Raw genomic sequence first — 23049 nt, forward strand, 5'->3', positions numbered from 1 at the left:
GAACAATGTTTGACACGTGCCGTTAAAAAGATTTAGAGGCTGAGGCATAAATAACATTCAACATACTTTTCAATCCCACTTCACTCGACAGCTATTTGTATTGCTGGTACTATACACTACATGTCTAATGCAGGGGTGCCAACACTTTTTCTGCAGGCGAGCTACTTTTCAATTGACCAACTCGAGGGGATCTACCTCATTTATATATATCATTTATATTTATTTATTTATGAAAGAGACATTTTTGTAAACGAGTTAAATGTGTTTAATGATAATACAAGCATGTGTAACACATATAGATGTCTTTCTTTCACGAAGACAAGAATATAAGTTGGTGTATTACCTGATTCTGATGACTTGCATTGATTGGAATCAGACAGTAATGATGATAACGCCCACATTTTCAAATGGAGGAGAAAAAAAGTGGTCCTTTCTGTACAATACCACATGAAAGTGGTTGGTTTTTGGCATCTAATTCATCCAGCTTCCATACACTTTACAAGAAAAACATTGGCGGCAAATTCCGTAGCTTGCTTGATTGACATTCACGGCACCCGAGGGTCTTGTGAGATGACGCTGGCTGCTGCCAGTTCATTATTATGAAAAAATGACAGAGAGGAAGGCGAGAAACACTTTTTATTTCAACAGACTTTCGCGCCGTCCCTTCCGTCAAAACTCTAAAGGCCGACTGCACATTTCCTATCTTCACAATAAAAGCCCTGCTTCATGCTGCCTGCGCTAACAAAATAAGAGTCTCGGAAAGCTGGCGTGCACAAGTGATGTGCACGCCAGCTTTCTGAGGGATCGCTTGTGCACGCCAGTTTTCCGAGACTCTGTATTTAGTTAGCGCAGGCAGCATGAAGCAGGGCTTTTATTGTGAAGATAGGAAATGTGCAGTCGGCCTTTAGTTTTGACGGAAGGTACGGCGCGAGAGTCTGTTGAAATAAAAAGTCTTTCTGGCCTTCCTCTCGGTCATATTTTCATAATAATGATCTTGCAGCAGCCAGCGTCATCTCACAAGACCCTCCGGTACCGTGAATGTCATTTAAGTGACGTCTTGGTGAAGATTGATGATCACTCATTTTTAGGTCTATTTTTTTTAAAAGCCTGGCTGGAGATCGACTGACACACCCCCCGCGGTCGACTGGTAGCTCGCGATCGACGTAATGGGCACCCCTGTTCTAATGTCTAAAGTGTATGTCTGAGTTCCGAAAAGACAGTTGTGCCATAGTTATCATGGCATGACATGAGCACTAACTTGTTAGTATGTCAACATTCTTTAAATAGCTTATGGCATTAGTCCCCTCAACAATCAATTACAGTGTAGCTTGAGAATACTGAAGGTGTTTAAAAAGTTTAGTTTAGAAAACAATAGACATTGAATTGAGCCATCTCTGTGTCAAACTTCTGCGAATGTAAAAATCTAGCCTAGGCCAGAGGTCAGCAACTCAAAACGTTGAAAGAGCCATATTGGACCAAATATACAAAAAACAAGTCATATATAAGTCTTAAAATAAAGGCAACACATGATGCAAGTGTGTATATTAGCTATAATAGCCTACTATCAAAATGACTGTGACGCAGGCTGAAGCAAATCTTCGTTGACAGATGTTTTTCTACACATTTTTACATTAGAAACTATCAGTAAATCATAGCTTACTCAGAAGGTGAGATAACTCCTGGAAATTACTGGCTTTTGATGGCCGAAGGTATAGATGTGTGTCCAAGTTAAGACTGTCTTTTTTTAATAGATTTATTTCAATCTTTGTCAAGCTAGATAATGTATCTTGTGGTCTGGAACAACATGGCACACATACAGTGGGGCAAAAAAGTATTTAGTCAGCCACCAATTGTGCAAGTTCTCCCACTTAAAATGATGACAGAGGTCTGTAATTTTCACCATAGGTACACTTCAACTGTGAGAGACAGAATGTGGGAAAAAAAATCCAGGAATTCAGATTGTAGGAATTTTAAAGAATTTATTTGTAAATGATGGTGGAAAATAAGTATTTGGTCAACCATTCAAAGCTCTCACTGATGGAAGGAGGTTTTGGCTCAAAATCTCACGATACATGGCCCCATTCATTCTTTCCTTAACACGGATCAATCGTCCTGTCCCCTTAGCAGAAAAACAGCCTCAAAGCATGATGTTTCCACCCTCATGCTTCACAGTATGTATGGTGTTCTTGGGGTGCAACTCAGTATTCTTCTTCCTCCAAACACGAGGAGTTGAGTTTATACCAAAATGGATACATGGATGATACAGCAGAGGATTGGGAGAATGTCATGTGGTCAGATGAAACCAAAATAGAACTTTTTGGTATAAACTCAACTCGCTGTGTTTGGAGGAAGAAGAATACTGAGTTGCATCCCAAGAACACCATACCTACTGTGAAGCATGGGGGTGGAAACATCAAGCTTTGGGGCTGTTTTTCTGCTAAGGGGACAGGACGAATGATCCGTGTTAAGGAAAGAATGAATGGGGCCATGTATCGTGAGATTTTGAGCCAAAACCTCCTTCCATCGGTGAGAGCTTTGAATGGTTGACCAAATAATTTATTTGTAAATTATGGTCGAAAATAAGTATTTAAAATTCCTACAATGTGAATTCCTGGATTTTTTTTTCCAGATTCTGTCTCTCACAGTTGAAGTGTACCTATGATGAAAATTACAGACCTCTGTCATCATTTTAAGTGGGAGAACTTTCACAATCAGTGGCTGACTAAATACTTTTTTGCCCCGCTGTAACTATCTGAAATGCAGCCAATATTACATACAAATAATGTGTCATGAGACATGCAAAACTAAACTTTATATAAAGAAGAAAAAAGTAAAGGATATTAAAAGAGCTCAAATATACCTACAAATGAGGCATAATGATGTAATATGTACATACAGATAGCCTAAATAGCATATTAGCATTGATTAGATTGCAGTAATGCACTAACCAAATATGCCTGATTAGCACTCCAACAAGTCAATAAGATAAACAAAGCGCACATTTGTGCATCCACGCACAGCATGAAACTTTTGGTGGACAAAATGAGACAAGGAAGGAATGGAAGATTTTACATGTAAACAAACTGTTGCGTCACAGTCCACACTATGGTGGGTTCAAGAACTGCCGAAATTAGTAGGATAAACCGATGTTCACCAAATACTGTCATCAGTGACGCATACACAAACATATTAAAGAGTGGGATTTCTAACAATTGGGAATGTTTGTGTCACGTTTGTCCTCAAACAAAAAACATAATAAAACTAAATATTTTTCCCCCATTTTTATCCATTTTTAAAAATGCTACAGGGAACCACTGGGGTGGCACTAAAGAGCCACGGGTGGCTGACCCCCGGCCTATAGGCAATATATAAAGGAAGCTTGACACTTAACTGTCACCAAAGCTGTAACTCATCTTTATTTCGACTACAACAACCAAAATTCTCTCCATCTATAACATTTTAAAAAGGTAAATAACAGAAAATAACCTGGTGTGTGTCTGAAAAGGAGCAGGGAGAAGCAAAAGCTTATACAGTAACGTCCTGCCTCATCACTCAGATATAATAATCTGATTATTTATCAGCAACAGAATACATGATGACCTTATTTAACAAAATAATTTAGATTATATTATAGTATAGCAAACATATTTACGTCCATAAATACTCACAATGAAATAAATAAACACTCATTCATGTATTAAAATGTAGTTACGATTAATAAAATACATCCTAAAGAAAGTTTAAGTTTTCTCCAATTTGCTGTACCTATCAAAAACATTTTTTTTGTATTTCTTTTTAAATGAAATAATTTCATTATTCTATTTAATTTCCTTCTGCAATGTACTCCACAGTCAGCCCACAAACTGATAAGCACACACTTTTAAGAGTTGAATTAAGACATTGCTGTCTTAGATTCAATTTACCCCTCAAATTATGTTTTCCATCTCTTAAAAATAAGTCAACCACTTTTAATTTTAAGATGTATAAATAATAAAACCTTGTACCGTATTTTTCGGACTATAAGTCGCAGTTTTTTTTCATAGTTTGGCCCGATTGTAGCTGAGATAGGCACCAGCGCCCCCCGCCACCGCAAAGGGAATAAGCGGTAGAAAATGGATGGATAGGGCCAGGGGTGCGACTTACACTCCGGAGCGACCTATGTGTGAAATTATTAACACGTTGCCGTAAAATATCGAATAATATTATTTCGCTCATTCACGTAAGAGACTAGTCCAGGGGTAGGGAACCTATGGCTCTAGAGCCAGATGTGGCTCTTTTGATGTCTGCATCTGGCTCTCAGGTAAATCTGAGCTGACATTGATTAACACGATAAGTAATGAATAATTCCGCTGGTAATCACAGTGTCAAAAATAACGTTCAAAATATAAAACATTCTCATGCATTTTCATCCATCCATCTAGTTTCTACCGCACCTGTTCAAGAAGTCGCATTAATGGTAAAAAGTGTTTTATTTCATTGTTGGTTAGCTTCAGAATAACAATGTTATTAAAAAGAATAAGAAACTTATTCAACTCTAATAATGTTGGTCTTTCTTAAAAGTGCACGCATATAGTTGTAAAATACTTGGAAATACTTTTAAAAATATTTGGCTTGTATGGCTCTCTCAGCCAAAAAAATTCCCGACTCCTGGACTAGACGTATAAGATTTCATGGGATTTATCGATTAGGAGTGACAGATTGTTTGGTAAAAGTATAACATTTTCTATACGTTATAGTTATTTGAATGACTCTTACCATAATATGTTAGGTTAACATAGCAGGCACCTTCTCAGTTGGTTATTTATGCCTCATATAACGTACACTTATTCAGCCTGTTGTTCACTATTCTTTATTTATTAGGGTCCTTGGCCCATGGCAAAGGACTCCTGTGGAGTCCTTTGCCATGGGCCAAGGACCCTATTGAAACTTCTGTGTTTTATTATTATTCCGGACCTACGCGCTGTAATTTGACCCCCTTAACATGCTTCAAAACTCACCAAATTTGACACATGTCGGTATAGCAAACTTTCCCAACATATTAAGCAACCAATCCCCCAAAATGAAAATTGCGCTCTAGCGCCCCCTAGGAAAAAATTACAGACAAAACTGCATGTAACTTCTGTTAGGAATGTCATAGCGACATGAAACAAAAACTCCTATGTAGGTCAGACTTAGACCCAATTTTCATACACTCACTTCTTTCAGCAAAAATCTAAAAGAAGTTGGCAAAAACTCCTTCAAAATAAAATTTGCGCAAAAAATGCAATTTTTGCCTCTTTGCGCTGTAATTTGACCCCTTTAAAATGCTTCAAAAGTCACCAAATTTAGCGCACACATCAGGACTGGCGAATATTGCGATCTAATGAAAAAACCAAACCCCGAAACTCAAAATTGCGCTCTAGCAATATTTTTGAATAAAACACTGAAAAAACTGCTCCTAGGAAGAAAACACAGAGAAAACTGCTTGTAACTTCCGGTAGGAATGTCGGAGAGACATGAAACACAAACCTCTATGTAGGTCTCGCTTAGACCTACATTTCATAGATTGACAACCCCCAACAAAAATCAACAGGAAGTTTGCAATCCCTCCTTCAAAACAAAGGTTTTGTAAAAAACGGTCACCTTTCTTCAAACATTATCTCCTCTGAGTGAGTTTGTTGTTTTGGCTTCAAACTCGCACAGGAGAGAGATTGAACCCTTCTGATTAAAATTATAGAACAGAGTTTTGATTAGTTCTCAGGTTTTGATTTTATGCGCCTTCAAAGAACCCCTGTGCAAAGTCTCCTAAAAAATGTCATTTTAGCCTCTTTGAGCTGTTATTTGACCCCCTTAAAATGCTCCTAAACTCACCAAACTTGACACACACATCAGGTCTGGCAAAAATTGCGATCTGATGAAAAAACCTAACCTCAAAACTCAAAATTGCGCTCTACCGCCCCCCTAGGAATACAACACGGACAAACTGCTCCTAGGAAGAAAACACAGACAAAACTGCTTGTAACTTCTGGTAGGAATGTCGGAGAGACATGAAACAAAAAACACTATGTAGGTCTCACTTAGACCTACATTTTAATAATTAACATACTTTAGCAAAAATCAACAGGAAGTTTGATATTTTCACTTCAATACAACAACTGCATTACTTTCACAATGCATTAGATTCTCAAAATAGTGGCTCCAAGGCGTCTTCTAACGCTTATCCGTCCGTGGGTCTCGGGGGCAGCAGCCAAAGGCGGACCCGACCAAGGCTGCTTGCAGCTTTAATTTTAAATTGCCTTTCAAATGTGTATTCTTGGCGTTGGGTTTTATCAAATAAATTTCCCCATAAAATGCGACTTATACTCCAGTGCGACTTATATATGTTTTTTCCTTCTTTGTTATGCATTTTCAGCAGGTGCGACTTATACTCCGGAGGGACTTATACTCTGTAAAATACGGTACATTTTTCTCTTAACGCACCTAGTTGAGGATACCTTTTTTATGCTACAAAACTCTATTGAAAAAAAAAAGCAATGGAAAAGCATGAATGAATGCATGAACTGCACGAAGCAGTGTGGGTGGGACGGCGTGGCGCAGTGGAAGAGTGGCCGTGCGCAACCCGAGGGTCCTTGGTTCAAATCCCACCTAGTACCAACCTCGTCACGTCCGTTGTGTCCTGAGCAAGACACTTCACCCTTGCTCCTGATGGGTGATGGTTGGCGCCTTGCATGGCAGCTCCCTCCATGAATTGATTAACGTGGACAAGTTGAAAAACTTAATCGGGTGTTACCATTTAGTGGTCAATTGTACGGAATATGTACTGTACAATCTACTAATAAAAGTATCAATCAATCAATCAGTGTGTGAATGTGTGTGTGAATGGGTAAATGTGGAAGTAGTGTCAAAGCGCTTTGAGTACCTTGAAGGTAGAAAAGCGCTATACAAGTACAACCCATTTATCATTTATTTATGTGATTTTACAAAAACTATACAATCTAAAGGGCATTCAACTTTGTAGCTTCCGTTGAACAATGCAAAGCGAAAAGCCAGTTGTTCACTCCGCACCATTTGCCCAATGACAGCTGTCAATTTACAACGTACACACCGAGGTGTAAATATGTCAATGTTCACTTCTGCAGCTTGTTGCGTCGTTTGGCTCAACATCAATTCATGACAAAACTAACTTTTTGTTTTTCCGCCTCAGATGAAAACTGCACTTACTTCGGCCACTTCACTCCAGGACAGGACACGGAGATATTTGAACACAAAACACAGAAAGGTGAGTTTTTTTTTCCTTGGTTGAATCAACATCCCACAACCCCCAGAGAGACTGCTACTTTCAATCTGTCATCATGTGCTTGTGCTGCTTTGCAACATTTGCATTCACACAGCTGCCTCCGCCACAGCGCATGCATTGGATAGTGCAAATGTGTGCATTAGGATCCGCACACGCCCCCGCACCGTAAACCAAGTATGTTAAAGCGATCATTCGTCAGTGACCTCTTCCACTTCCCCAACACCCACAACTTGCATCTCAGCACCCGCTCTTCCCCCAGGGGACACAAAATGCAAGGTTTCTAGAATGATTTCATCACTGTTGTTTTATTCAGTCTTGCGTGAGAGCGCAGTGTGAGTCTACAATCATGGTGTGTATGACTGAGTGAACACACTATGCCTGCATTATATATACATATATATATATATATATATATACACACATATATATATATATATATATATATATATATATATATATATATATATATATATATATATATATATATATATATATATATATATATATATATATATATATATATATATATATATATATATATATATATATATATATATATATATATATATATATATATATATATATATATATACATATACACACACACACACACATAAAAATATATTATATCAAATGCATAAGGCTGTGTGGGAATAGCAATATAAATAATACAAGTTGTATTGCAGTATAAAGTAATTGCTCCTTGAGGTATTCACGTATATATTTACATGAAACGTTTAAGGCACTTCCCTGAGAGTGTTGCATTCGTAGTTATGGTGTTGTCAGACAGACTTTACCAGTTGTTGTTTCTGCCATGTTTACACAGTTTAACGGTACTGTGTACCAGGGGTACCCATACTATGGGCCGGAGGTTTGTGGCCTGGTTTGTCTTTGACTTTATTAAAGGTTTGAATACGCAGTATTTACCCGGACCAGAGCAGGAGGGGATAAAAAGAAGAAGGAAAAAAAAAAAGATAAAGAGGGCAATTGTGCAGACAAGAAGGGGACAGGAGAACAACAAAAAGATGTGTAAACAAAAATTTTGGTTCGGTACGTACCTCGGTTTAGAGGTCACGGTTCGGTTCTTTTTCGGTACAGTAAGAAAACAACAAAATAAAAGTGTTTCGGTTATTTATTTACCAAATTTGTAAACAATGGCTTTATCCTTTTAACATTGGGAACACTATAATAATTCTGTCCACATTAATCCACATTAAACTGCCTCAAGTTGTTGCTCATCCATCCATCCATCCATCCACCTTCTTCCGCTTATCCGAGGTCGGGTCGCGGGGGCAGCAGCCTAAGCAGGGAAGTCCAGACTTCCCTCTCTCCAGCCGCTTCGTCTAGCTCTTCCCGGGGGATCCCGAGGCGTTCCCAGGCCAGCCGAGAGACATAGTCTTCCCAACGTGTCCTGGGTCTTCCCCGTGGCCTCCTACCGGTTGGACGTGCCCTAAACACCTCCCTAGGGAGGCGTTCGGGTGGCATCCTGACCAGATGCCCGAACCACCTCATCTGGCTCCTCTCGATGTGGAGGAGCAGCGGCTTTACTTTGAGTTCCTCCCGGATGGCAGAGCTTCTCACCCTATCTCTAAGGGAGAGACCTGGAAACTCATTTGGGCCGCTTGTACCCGTGATCTTATCCTTTCGGTCATGACCCAAAGCTCATGACCATAGGTGAGGATGGGAACGTAGATCGACCGGTAAATTGAGAGCTTTGCCTTCCGGTTCAGCTCCTTCTTCACCACAACGGATCGGTACAACGTCCGCATTACTGAAGACGCCGCACCGATCCGCCTGTCGATCTCACGATCCACTCTTCCCTCACTCGTGAACAAGACTCCTAGGTACTTGAACTCCTCCACTTGGGGCAATGTCTCCTCCCCAACCCGGAGATGGCACTCCACCCTTTTCCGGGCGAGAACCATGGACTCGGACTTGGAGGTGCTGATTCTCATTCCGGTCGCTTCACACTCGGCTGCGAACCGATCCAGTGAGAGCTGAAGATCCCGGTCAGATGAAGCCATCAGGACCACATCATCTGCAAAAAGCAGAGACCTAATCCTGCGGTCACCAAACCGGAACCCCTCAACGCCTTGACTGCGCCTAGAAATTCTGTCCATAAAAGTTATGAACAGAATCGGTGACAAAGGACAGCCTTGGCGGAGTCCAACCCTCACTGGAAATGTGTTCGACTTACCAATGTTGTTGCTCATATTAAATAAAATTACAAAACCTTTCTTCTACATATAAAAAGTGCAACATTAAACAGTTTCAAGTCAACTCATCATGCTTGATTTATTACAGCATTTGGGAAGCCTGTAGTCGACTTTTATTATGTAAATGTTATATTTTTGTCAACATGTGATAGCAGGGACCCTGCCATTCAAAACTAGGCTGCTACATTTTATGATTAATACAACTATACCTGAAAAAATAGTACAATAGCAATGGGAGAGACTACTCATCCCTGAACACCATGGACTTCATGTTAGTTCATGTGAAATAACAAACAGGGATTTTTGCTACCCCTAACACACGCACACACACACCATCATTGGTACTTTAACTTTAACACATGCACACACGCACACACACAGCAAAATGAGCTAACGTTACGCTAAAAGCTAATTAGCCTTCACCTCAAGCCAGAACTGCGAGCGAGCTGAGCTGCAGTTTAAGTTTCAAGAAGGTCAATGGGCTCATAGTGATGCTAGTAGTAGTTGTGACTGGGAAGTGTTTATTATAATTTAGGGAGAGTACGACGTCCGCTGCTAAGTATCTGCTCGACGCTGAAGCATTGGCAACATGCGTTCTGAATACGCACTGCTGATTGGCTGCTACATCGCTCTGAATACATACTGCTGATTGGCTTTGTATGTAACCAATCAGATGGTTGTGTGGGCGGGACAATGCTGGGTGTGAGACAGAGGCAGAAAGCAGAGCAGCTTGTCAAGACTTTAGATTACAAACTCGTTCTGTACACCTCCGAAGCGGACTGAACCTCCCGTACCGAAACGGTTCGATACAAATACATGTACCGTTACACACCTAGTATATACCTATATGTAAATGTTTTTATCTACCTACATATATGCATACAACTAATATTTGTATATTTGTATGTATATATATATATATTTATTTTTTAATGTACACACACACACACAAACAATACAAAGTGTTATAAAAGTGTGAAGTCGGAAGAAAATTATACATGATTTAAAACATATAATATAAAGTGCGGCGTGCAAAAGTGCCAATCATCCTGTTCTGTTCATGGAAGGCACCAACCAAAGTGGACTTCAGCCAAATAAAAAAATTGATAACATTTCAAAATGTATGCATTTCCAACCATGAATGACCCTGCAAACAATCCTCATGTGTTTGCAGATAGCAAATGTAAGATTATGTATTATTCATCTCTCCTCTATGTATTGTCTATTTCCTGTTGTTTGCAAACATGTTGGTTTGAATGTATAACTTTATACACTCTAAATATAAGGTCAGTTTTGTATACCGTTGGTCCTCTTTCTTTAAGGTCGTAGATGAACTGGAGCCTATACCAGGTGATTTCAGACTTCAGGCAAGAGGCGAGCTACACCCTGAATTGGTAATCAGTCAAACAACGGCCATACTGTGGACTAAAAACCTATTCAGACTCCTATTTATTGTGTAATTGATGTTAATTATGGATAAATGAAACACCATTGGAGTCATTTTATGATTACACTGTTATGTAAATGCTTTGACATGCAATTCTGCAAGCTTTTGGAACCAAAAAATGCCTCCAGGTGAATATGAAGGTCCAAAAACATTCATGTTAGTTTATTTGTAGACTATAAATTGTCCTTAAGTTGGGTTGTGAATGGTTGTTTATCAGAGGGAAAGGCTCCAGCTCACCTGGGACTAACTAGGACATGCAATATAGAACATAAATTGATGGATGAAAATGTTGATTCTTCAAAGTGTGGAGAGACTTTGAGTTTTAGCCCACAAGCTACAAGCATAGTGATGAGGGTACCGCCTACCTGAAGATGAAGATGAAGACTCTTTCCTTCCCCAAAGGACAAGCTTTCCCTCCGGCACGATTCATGCAAACAGGCGGCAGATCAAACACCTTGCCAGTCATCCAAAGTCACACTGGGAGAAAAAGAAAATAACAAGCCAGCTGCTGTTCATTAATGTAAACACAAACAAAGATTCCATCCTAAGTTCCAATCAGCCAACATCCTGTTTGAACCAAAACACTGATACACCGGACATAAAACAAATGGGTAGAGGATAAAACTATGGCGAGAAAGTAGAATTTTGTCTATCTATTAAAACGCACTAAATGTTCCCAATTATGGAAACTCTACAATGGGATATTTCAACAACACCAACATATAGATTGCTAAAGGGTTTAGATATATTCTATGTCAGGGATGTCAAACTGGTTTTCATTGAGGGCCCCATCGCAGTTATGGCTGCCATCAGAGGGCTGCTCAAGGTTTGGAATTGGGGGTTAAAAAAAATGGTTTGATAAAAACAGGCTATCCTTGAATCTCAGTAAAACTAGACACGAATACAAATTGATGGAATAGATATTGAAAGGGTAAAAGAAACCAGAATTTTGGGAGTATTAATAGATGATAAAATGAACTGGAAATCTCATATACAAAACATACAACATAAGGTGGCAAAAAATATTTCAATAATGAATAAAGCAAAATACGTCCTGGGCCAAAAATCACTTTATATTCTCTACTGCTCGCTAGTGTTACATATCTGAGTTATTGTGCAGGAATATGGGGAAACAACTACAAATGTTCGCTACATACAAACATACAAACCCTTTATTTATTGAGTCAAAAATATTAAAGCTCGATGACTTGATAAAATTCCAAACAGCTAAATTGATGTACAAAGTGAATTATAACCTGCTAGCAAAGAATGTACAACAATTCTTCTCAACTAAAGAGGAGAAATATAACCTTAGAGGAAAATCTAACTTAAAACATTTGTATGCCCGTACAACACTTAAAACTTTTAGCATATCAGAATGTGGAATTAAATGATGGAATGGATTAAGTAAAGAAGTTAAACATTGTACTGATATGAGCCAGTTTAAGAGGATGTTTAAATTAATAGTGCTTACAAGGTACAAAGAAGAAGTATTATGAGAAACACTTTCAAACTTATTGAAAATAAGATAATCCTCATCTTAGTATGTTAATAATGACTGAAATAATTAAGTACATGTTAGAAAACTGCTGTGTTAATCACTCATAGATGTCATTTTGCTATTTTGATATTTTGCTGTAAAGAAGGTCAGTGAATAATTGTATATATTGTGGGCGCTCTGAAGTGGAAAAGGGGGAGGATTAAATAAGCTTTGCTTCTTCCTACTCCTTTTCGGACATGATGTATTGTGTATTGCGAAATGATGAATTTAACTGATGTATAAAGTTGTATGTATGTCATGTTCCAAATAAACTAAGAAAAGAAAAGAAAGAAAGAAAGAATCCAAAAATATTCCCGGGCGCGGCCACCGCTGCTGCTCACTGCTCCCCTCACCTCCCAGGGGGTGAACAGGGGTGAAGGGTCAAATGGAGAGATTAATTTCACCACACCTTGTGTGTGTGTGTGTGTGTGTGTGTGTGTGTGTGTGTGTGTGTGTGTGTGTGTGTGTGTGTGAGATAATCATCATAGGTACTTTAACTGCTTGTAACAGTGAATAATGTATGAATTTGCTCGTAGATCTCATGATAAATTATATAAATTGTTTAAAGTAGACTGTAAATTTTACACAAGAGACTTGATATTTACAATTTTTTCACTGTAAAATGTAGCGGGGTTTTTTTCCGTTGTTTTTTTTTACATTCCACAGTAATTGGAAAAACGGTACCACTGTTTTTTGTGGGGGTTTTTACAAAAAAAGACGGCAGTTTAGTTGCCAGAATTTTACTATTAAATGTGCGTTGTTTTTTCCAACATTATATTGTTATTGGAGAAAGAGTACAAGTTCCTTTTTTATTCTGGCAACTTAGCTACCAGTTCTTCTACCGTATAAACAAATGTAACATTTTTCCACCGTTAAAAAGAAGATTTTACAGTAAAAATATAGCAAGTCATTCAATAGAATTTTCAAGCCAAAAAAAATGGTAGCTTTTTTCAATTTACGGTAATATGCTTTAAAGAACACTGTAAAATGTATTGTCACTTTTATTCATTTGATGGGTAGTTTGGTGTAAAGTTAAGTATTTTTATTTAGACAAAAAATGTTGGAAAGTGTAATGATTTACTTAAATATATTTGTTGTAAAAATGGATACTATTAAAGTTTAAAAAGGTATGCAATTTCAAGCAGTACATATATTTTTTTTCTGTCAAAATGAAAAAGAATACATTTAGTGAGAAAATATGAAGTGCCTTATTGAAAAATATCATTTCCAGGTGTTGGGGGGCCAGATAAAATGATGTCACGGGGCAGATGTGGCCCCCGTGCCTTGAGTATGACACCTGTGCCCTATGTGAAGTGAAGTGAAGTGAATTATATTTATATAGCGCTTTTCTCTAGTGACTCAAATTTGCTTTACATAGTGAAACCCAATATTTAAGTTACTTTTAAACCAGTGTGGGTGGCACTGGGAGCAGGTGGGTAAAGTGTCTTGCCCAAGGACACAACGGCAGTGACTAGGATGACGGAAGCGGGAATCGAACCTGCAACCCTCAAGTTGCTGGCACGGCCGCTCTACCAACCGAGCTATGCCGTGAAACAACACCACCTGGTATACTGCTGCAAGTGGATTGTTTTAAAAAGTTAAAGTACCCATGATTGTCACACACACTCACACACACACACACACACACACACACACACACACACACACACACACACACACACACACACTAGGTGTGGCGAAATTATTCTCTGCATTTGACCCATCACCCTTGATCATGCCCTGGGAGGTGAGGGGAGCAGTGAGCAGCAGCAGTGGCTGCGCCCGGGAATAATTGTTCGTGATTCAACCCCCAATTCCAAACCTTGATGCTGAGTGCCAAGCAGGGAGGTAATGGGTCCCATTTTTATAGTCTTTGGTATGACTCGGTCGGGGTTTGAACTCACAACCTACCCATCTCAGGGCGGACACTCTAACCACTCGGCCACTGAGCAGTTTTCTAATGTTTTGTTACCTATCAAAGCAGTTTTATTCCCTATTCTGTGGCCTAGTGGGTAGAGTGTCCGCCCTGAGATCAGTAGGTTGTGAGTTCAAATCCCGGCTGAGTGATACCAAAGACCATAAAAATGGGACCAATAAACCTCCCTGCTTAAGGGTTGGAATTGGGAGTTAAATCACCAAATATGATTCCCGGGCGCGGCACCGCTGGTGCTCACTGCTCCCCTCACCTCCCAGGGGGTGATCAAGGGTGATGGGTCAAATGCAGAGAATAATTTCACCACACCATTGGTACTTTAATTTTTAACTTTAACTAACTATTGTAGAGCTTGTAATGAGTCCCCAGTAGACTTTTGTATGCTACACAAAACATTGAACTGTACATTTCGATGGTTCTTTACTAGAAATGTGCCGGTCAATCGACCACCGATGAGTATTGGCCCATTTTCATGGAAAAGTACAGGATCGTCATTGCCGATGAACGCTTTTCAATAACGAGCACAAACGTCGATCCCCTCTGGCTGATATTATATTAATTTTTAAGTACCACAGCTAAACTAGCAGCAAAATAAATGTCTCCATACAGTGTGGTGACACTCCATTTAGCCATCCATTTTCTACCGCTTATTCCCTGGCGCCTATCTCAGCTACAATCGGGCGGAAGGCGGGGTACACCCTGGACAAGTCGCCACCTCATCACAGGGCCAACACAGATAGACAGACAACATTCACACACTAGGGCCCATTTAGTGTTGCCAATCAACCTATCCCCAGGTGCATGTCTTTGGAAGTGGGAGGAAGCCGGAGTACCCGGAGGGAACCCACGCAGTCACGGGGAGAACATGCAAACTCCACACAGAAAGATCCCCAGCCTGGATTTGAACCCAGGACTGCAGGACCTTCGTATTGTGAGGCAGACGCACTAACCCCTCTGCCACCGTGAAGCCTGTGGTGACACTCCCATAAGTTAAATATAATCACGTTTGTAACGGCAAATAAACAACATTTCTCATTATCTTAGGTGTCATTATCAAGTTACAATATCACTGGAGGACAGTGCTAATCATGTTACACACCCAGAGAAAGCGCGGAGCAGGCTTGCAAATAGCTGAGCTAGCCACCAAGCTAACTTTAAACAACACTAAGAAATAGTGCGTAGTAAAGTTTAAGAAGTGTAGGGGGAACCATGTTACAGCAGAAAGTAAGCAGCTATTAACAGGAAATTAACAAGAAGATTAACAAGAGTAACAAATGTTGGTGTGTCAGCTTTGTCACGGCCAGAAATACACGACACATAAGATTGCGGATCGACCCCAAAATCAGTGGTGTCGGCCCGAAGTGTAGTATAAATATATGATCGATGATATCCATCCATCCTTCTTTCATCTCCGTAATATCGCTAAAATTCGCTCCATTCTGTCCACTAAAGACGCTGAGATCATTATCCATGCGTTTGTTACGTCTCGTCTCGATTACTGTAACGTATTATTTTCGGGTCTCCCCATGTCTAGCATTAAAAGATTACAGTTGGTACAAAATGCGGCTGCTAGACTTTTGACAAGAACAAGAAAGTTTGATCATATTACGCCTGTACTGTATATACCTTTATATACATATATACATACATATATACCTATACTGTATATACCTTTATATACATATATACATACATATATACCTGTACTGGCTCACCTGCACTGGCTTCCTGTGCACTTAAGATGTGACTTTAAGGTTTTACTACTTACGTATAAAATACTACACGGTCTAGCTCCATCCTATCTTGCCGATTGTATTGTACCATATGTCCCGGCAAGAAATCTGCCTTCAAAAGACTCCGGCTTATTAGTGATTCCTAGAGCTCAAAAAAAGTCTGCGGGCTATAGAGCGTTTTCCGTTCGGGCTCCAGTACTCTGGAATGCCCTCCCGGTAACAGTTCGAGATGCTACCTCAGTAGAAGCATTTAAGTCTCATCTTAAAACTCATCTGTATACTCTAGCCTTTAAATAGACCTCCTTTTTAGACCAGTTGATCTGCCGCTTCTTTTCTTTCTCCTATGTCCCCCCCTCCCTTGTGGAGGGGGTCCGGTCCGATGACCATGGATGAAGTACTGACTGTCCAGAGTCGAGACCCAGGATGGACCGCTCGTCGGGACCCAGGATGGACCGCTCGCCTGTATCGGTTGGGGACATCTCTACGCTGCTGATCCGCTTGAGATGGTTTCCTGTGGACGGGACTCTCACTGCTGTGTTGGAGCCACTATGGATTGAACTTTCACAGTATCATGTTAGACCCGCTCGACATCCATTGCTTTCGGTCCCCTAGAGGGGGGGGGTTGCCCACATCTGAGGTCCTCTCCAAGGTTTCTCATAGTCAGCATTGTCACTGGCGTCCCACTGAATGTGAATTCTCCCTGCCCACTGGGTGTGAGTTTTCCTTGCCCTTTTGTGGGTTCTTCCGAGGATGTTGTAGTCGTAATGATTTGTGCAGTCCTTTGAGACATTTGTGATTTGGGGCTATATAAATAAACATTGATTGATTGATTGATCTTCTTCCCTTTCCCCAGCCACTTCGTCTAGCTCTTCCCGGGGGATCCCGAGGCGTTCCCAGGCCAGCCGGGAGACATAGTCTTCCCAACGTGTCCTGGGTCTTCCCTGTGGCCTCCTACCGGTTGGACGTGCCCTAAACACCTCCCTAGGGAGGCGTTCGGGTGGCATCCTGACCAGATGCCCGAACCACCTCATCTGGCTCCTCTCGATGTGGAGGAGCAGCGGCTTTACTTTGAGTTCCTCCCGGATGGCAGAGCTTCTCACCCTATCTCTAAGGGAGAGACCTGGAAACTCATTTGGGCCGCTTGTACCCGTGATCTTATCCTTTCGGTCATGACCCAAAGCTCATGACCATAGGTGAGGATGGGAACGTAGATCGACCGGTAAATTGAGAGCTTTGCCTTCCGGCTCAGCTCCTTCTTCACCACAACGGATCGGTACAACGTCCGCATTACTGAAGACGCCGCACCGATCCGCCTGTCGATCTCACGATCCACTCTTCCCTCACTCGTGAACAAGACTCCTAGGTACTTGAACTCCTCCACTTGGGGCAGGGTCTCCTCCCCAACCCGGAGATGGCATTCCACCCTTTTCCGGGCGAGAACCATGGACTCGGACTTGGAGGTGCTGATTCTCATTCCGGTCGCTGCGAACCGATCCAGTGAGAGCTGAAGATCCCGGTCAGATGAAGCCATCAGGACCACATCATCCGCAAAAAGCAGAGACCTAATCCTGCGGTCACCAAACCGGAACCCCTCAACGCCTTGACTGCGCCTAGAAATTCTGTCCATAAAAGTTATGAACAGAATCGGTGACAAAGGACAGCCTTGGCGGAGTCCAACCCTCACTGGAAATGTGTTCCACTTACTGCCAGCAATGCGGACCAAGTTCTGACACTGATCATACAGGGAGTGGACCGCCACAATAAGACTATTATTCACCTAATTACTCTATCGATGATAAATTAGGTAAATAATTTTATTTTCTTAATATAACTTTTGTGTTGTTTTTTTTGCTGATGTGTACACAAATATGGAATAATTCATTGGAGAAACTTTGAGGGCAAAAAGGATTCCAATGAGTAATAGATAGTAGTTTGTGATTGTCTTTGGTTATTGACTTTGTTTTACAGAAACAATTGTATGCAACAAAACATTGTTAAACTGTCAATAGTATTGAAATCGCTGATCCGAACATCCCTATTGTTTACGGTCTTGTTCATGCACATTTGCACAAAAGTATGGATTGCTAATTTGATCGTGGTACCCTGTTGGTCATTTCTTTTTTCAGAGCCAAAATGTCAATATATAAATTGTTACATGCATCTGTTTTTAAGCAGCAACAATAAACAGTAACTACCTCTGCCAGGGTGGTGAAGAGTTGATTTTAAGAAGTACAAAACAAAATATTTTATTTGCGACAAATCTAAACCTCTCAAGGCCAAAGCTCTTTATTTACATGCTTTCTTTTTTTTTCTCTTTGCAATTTAGGCTTATTGGACCCTAGTTAGAATAAAAACTAAGAATCATCTTTCGATATGATGTACTTAGTCCATAAGTACACAAACGTGTACTTCATGTTTAGTGACATGCTAATTCTTATTTTTACTGTTTTTTTCCCCAAATTCCATTGTATGTTATACTCTTCTGACACCACCAGATGTCAGTATAAGTGTCCACATAAGCGGCCATAAGACCCCAGTTCAGTAGTGTACACAATTTTGGAAGTAAGAGCTAAAAAGGTGCTGTCCACACATGTGGCCACTAAGCCTTAAGACAGGGGTCGGGAACCTTTTTGGCTGAGAGAGCCAAAAAGCCAAATATTTTAAAATAAATTTCCGTAAGAACCATGTAATATATTTTTTTAAACACTGAACACAACCAAACACGTGCATTTTTAAGTAAGACCAACATTTCTTGAGTATAATAGGTCTCTTATTCTTTGTAATAACATTGTTATTCTTAAGCTAACTGTGGAGGGGGCGTGGCCTGCGAGCCTGCAGCGACAGGTGCGTAGATGGCCCACCTGGGCCTTGTTACCTGTCGCTCTGTTATAAGCAGCAGCCAGGAGGAGAGACTGGGTTGGGGCTGGAAATACTATTGCTGGAAAGCAACTGAGAGACTTATTGAAAAATAAATAAATAATAAATGGGTTGTACTTGTATAGCGCTTTTCTACCTTCAAGGTACTCAAAGCGCTTTGACACTACTTCCACATTTACTCATTCATACACTCATTCACACACTGATGGAGGGAGCTGCCATGCAAGGCGCTAACCAGCACCCATCAGGAGCAAGGGTGAAGTGTCTTGCTCAGGACACAACGGACGTGACGAGATTGGTACTAGGTGGGGATTGAACCAGGGACCCTCGGGTTGCGCACGGCCACTCTTCCACTGCGCCACGCCGTCCCTTAAATAAAACAATATTGTAACCCTGAAACAGGCTCTCATGTCGGTGCTTGGGGGTCTGAAGAACCCCCAGGAGGGCAAGCCCCACACTAACCAATAATAAATAAATAACGTCTTACCATTAACGCAACTTCTTGAACAGGTGCGGTAGCAATCGGATGGATGGATTAAAAATGCATGAGAATTTTTTATAATTTTAACATTATTTTTAACACTGTGATTACAAGTGGAATTATTCATTACTTATCGTGTTAAACAACGTCAGCTCAGATTTATCTGAGAGCCAGACTCAGTCATCAAAAGAGCCACATCTGGCTCTAGAGCCACAAGTTCCCTACCCCTGCCTTAAGAGTTAAACCTCGGCATCAACCTGACGGAGTTTTTAAAAACTTTGAAATCCGTCAAATTGTGTGCATCTTGTGGTCTTTGCACAGTGATTGTTTTGCCACACAATACTTAAATGCTAACGAGGGTAAATTCCACTTTAATTACGATTGTTTGCAACTCAACAGTTGTTTTTTTTTCACGACAACAGGGCGGAAACACCCTTGCCCAGGCACACCCTTCTTGTGTTGGGAGTAGAAATTCTTGGGGCTACTTGACTAGATCTGCCCAACGTAAGTCTATGAGCATGAACTGATGAAGTCCACTTGGATGAGGGGCGAAATGTCTTCCAAGACAAACCAAACAGTCCAGTTGCGATGGATTGAATGCCCTGACAATACAATGACCTGGATGAATGAGAACATCCAATGACTTTTGGAATCGATGTTGCAAACAAGCCAAAGAAAAAGAGCTTGTGATGCTTTCTAAACTGAGTTCTCACACGGATTGCTGGTGCCTTGTGTTCTGTGGGACACTCTTAATAAATTAAATTCCAAATGTATTCATAAAGCAACTTATATCTGCTATAGCCAAAGCAAAGTGTTATCAACAAAGAGTCAGATAATCATATGCTTTAATGTGCCAAATGCGGAATAAATTACTTAAGGTTCGTCTCAAAGAAATCGAAGTCTGATGGTCCGTAATTGGAGAGGTAAAACGTTCCAGAGCTTGGCACCAGCTACAAAACAAGACAGATCGCCCTATTGACTGTATTTGGACGGAGAAACCTCTAGTAGTTGCTGGTTGGCAGACCGCGGGGCTCTGCTGGGGCGCTGAATATTTAAGAGCTCACATAAATAAAACAGAGCAGAACAATAAACTGCCCATAAAGACCCATGTTAGAACATTTGGTTCCTCTGCAGGATGCAAACTTACCAAGACAATGCATGGGTTGCCATGACATCAACGTTGCGTGCAGTCCTTGCACAAACTAAAACATGTTCAACTGTGGGGGTGTAGAATCCCTGGTTCTTCTTCCTTTTAGTTACAAACCCCGTTTCCATATGAGTTGGGAAATTGTGTTGGATGTAAATATAAACAGAATACAATGATTTGCAAATCCTTTTCAAGCCATATTCAGTTGAATATGCTATAAAGACAACATATTTGATGTTAAAACGGATAAACGTTTTTTTTTTTGCAATAATTATTAATTTTAGAATTTGATCCTAGCAACACGTGACAAAAAAGTTGGAAAAAGTGGCAATAAATACTGATAAAGTTGAGGAATGCTCATCCAACACTTATATGGAACATCCCACAGGTGTGCAGGCTAATTGGGAACAGGTGGGTGCCATGATTGGGTATAAAAACAGCTTTCATGAAATGCTAAGTAATTCCCAAACAAGGATGGGGTGAGGGTCACCACTTTGTAAGCAAATTGTCAAATATTTTTAGAACAACATTTCTCAACGATCTATTGCAAGGAATTTTGGGATTTTACCATCTACGGTCCATAAAATCATCAAAAATTTCAAAGAATCTGGAGAAATCCCTGCACGTAAGCGATGATATTACAGACTTTTGATCCCTCAGGCAGTACTGCATCAAAAACCGACATCACTGTGTAAAGGAAATTACCACATGGGCTCAGGAACACTTCATAAAACCACCGTCAGTAACTACAGTTGGTCGCTACATCTGTAAGTGCAAGTTAAAACTCTACTATATCAATCAATCAATCAATGTTTACTTATATAGCCCTAAATCACTAGTGTCTCAAAGGGCTGCACAAACCACTACGACATCCTCGGTAGGCCCACATAAGGGCAAGGAAAACTCCCACCCAGTGGGACGTCGGTGACAATGATGACTATGAGAACCTTGGAGAGGAGGAAAGCAATGGATGTCGAGCGGGTCTAACATGATACTGTTAAAGTTCAATCCATAATGGATCCAACACAGTCGCGAGAGTCCAGTCCAAAGCGGATCCAACACAGCAGCGAGAGTCCCGTTCACAGCGGAGCCAGCAGGAAACCATCCCAAGCGGAGGCGGATCAGCAGCACAGAGATGTCCCCAGCCGATACACAGGCGAGCAGTACATGGCCACCGGATCGGACCGGACCCCCTCCACAAGGGAGAGTGGGATATAGAAGAAAAAGAAAAGAAACGGCAGATCAACTGGTCTAAAAAGGGAGTCTATTTAAAGGCTAGAGTATACAAATGAGTTTTAAGTAGACTTAAATGCTTCTACTGAAGCCAAACCCATTTATCAACAATATCCTGAAACGCCGCCGGCTTGGCTGGGGCCGAGATCATCTAAGATGGACTGATGCAAAGTGGAAATGTGTTCTTTGGTCTGACGAGTCCACATTTCAAATTATATTTGGAAACAGAGGACGTGGTGTCCTCCAGAACAAAGAGAAAAATACCCATCCGGATTGTTATAGGCGCAAAGTGTAAAAGCCAGCATGTGTGATGGTATGGGGGTGTATTAGTGCCCAAGGCATGGGTAACTTACACATCTGTGAAGGCACCATTAATGCTGAAAGGTTCATACAGGTTTTGGAGCAACATATGTTGTCATCCAAGCAACGTTATCATGGACGCCCCTGCTTATTTGGGGAGGACAAGTGTTACAACAGCGTTGCTTCGTAAAAAAAAAAGTGCGGGAATTTTCCTGGCCCGCCTGCAGTCCAGACCTGTCTCCCATTGAAAATGTGTGGCGCATTATGAAGCGTAAAATATGACAGCGGAGACCCCGGACTGTTGAACGACTGAAGCTCTACATAAAACAAGAATGGGAAAGAATTCCACTTTCAAAGCTTCAACAATTAATTTCCTCAGTTCCCAAACGTTTATTGAGTGTTGCTAAAAGAAAAGGTGATGTAACACAGTGGTGAACATGCCCTTTCCAACTACTTTGACACGTGTTGCAGCCATGAAATTCTAAGTTAATTATCATTTGCAAAAAAAATAAAGTTTATGAGTTTGAATATCAAATATATTGTCTTTGTAGTGCATTCAATTGAATATGGGTTGAAAAGGATTTGCAAATCATTGTATTCCGTTTATATTTACATCTAACTCATATGGAAACAGGGTTTGTACATGAACTAAAACGGCCCATTGATTTCTTGTTCCAGAGTACAACATCTCCGCTGCAGCCATCTCCATCTTCAGTTTGGCCTTCATGATCTTGGGATGCCTGTGTTTGATTGGCTCGTGCACCGGCAAAGGCAAAGGACGACTATACCTTCTCAAACCTGCTGGAATGTTCTTTGCGTTTTCAGGTATGTTCAACGGGGGGTAAAACAGTCCATCTCTGCTAAAC

The 23049-nt window shown here is 40.7% G+C and overlaps 1 protein-coding gene and 1 long non-coding RNA gene across 6 annotated transcripts in view; one reads left to right on the forward strand and one right to left on the reverse strand.

Moving 5' to 3' along the window:
* Positions 1-23049, reverse strand: part of LOC133538664 (uncharacterized) — a 265569-nt gene that overhangs the window by 225297 nt on the left and 17223 nt on the right. For all 5 annotated transcript variants that reach the window (XR_009803075.1, XR_009803076.1, XR_009803074.1 and 2 more), the window contains one exon: positions 11305-11416. This is a non-coding gene — a long non-coding RNA (uncharacterized LOC133538664). The remainder of the gene's footprint in view (positions 1-11304; positions 11417-23049) is intronic.
* The window catches only part of LOC133538662 (voltage-dependent calcium channel gamma-1 subunit-like), a 110140-nt gene that overhangs the window by 86651 nt on the left and 440 nt on the right, over positions 1-23049 (forward strand). Inside the window, exons 2-3 of the mRNA XM_061880347.1 lie at positions 7184-7258; positions 22862-23008. Coding sequence (XP_061736331.1) covers positions 7184-7258; positions 22862-23008 — 222 coding nt within the window. The remainder of the gene's footprint in view (positions 1-7183; positions 7259-22861; positions 23009-23049) is intronic.

This window comes from Nerophis ophidion, linkage group LG20, assembly GCF_033978795.1.
Source record: "Nerophis ophidion isolate RoL-2023_Sa linkage group LG20, RoL_Noph_v1.0, whole genome shotgun sequence".
In the NCBI taxonomy this organism is placed as follows: Eukaryota; Metazoa; Chordata; class Actinopteri; order Syngnathiformes; family Syngnathidae; genus Nerophis; species Nerophis ophidion.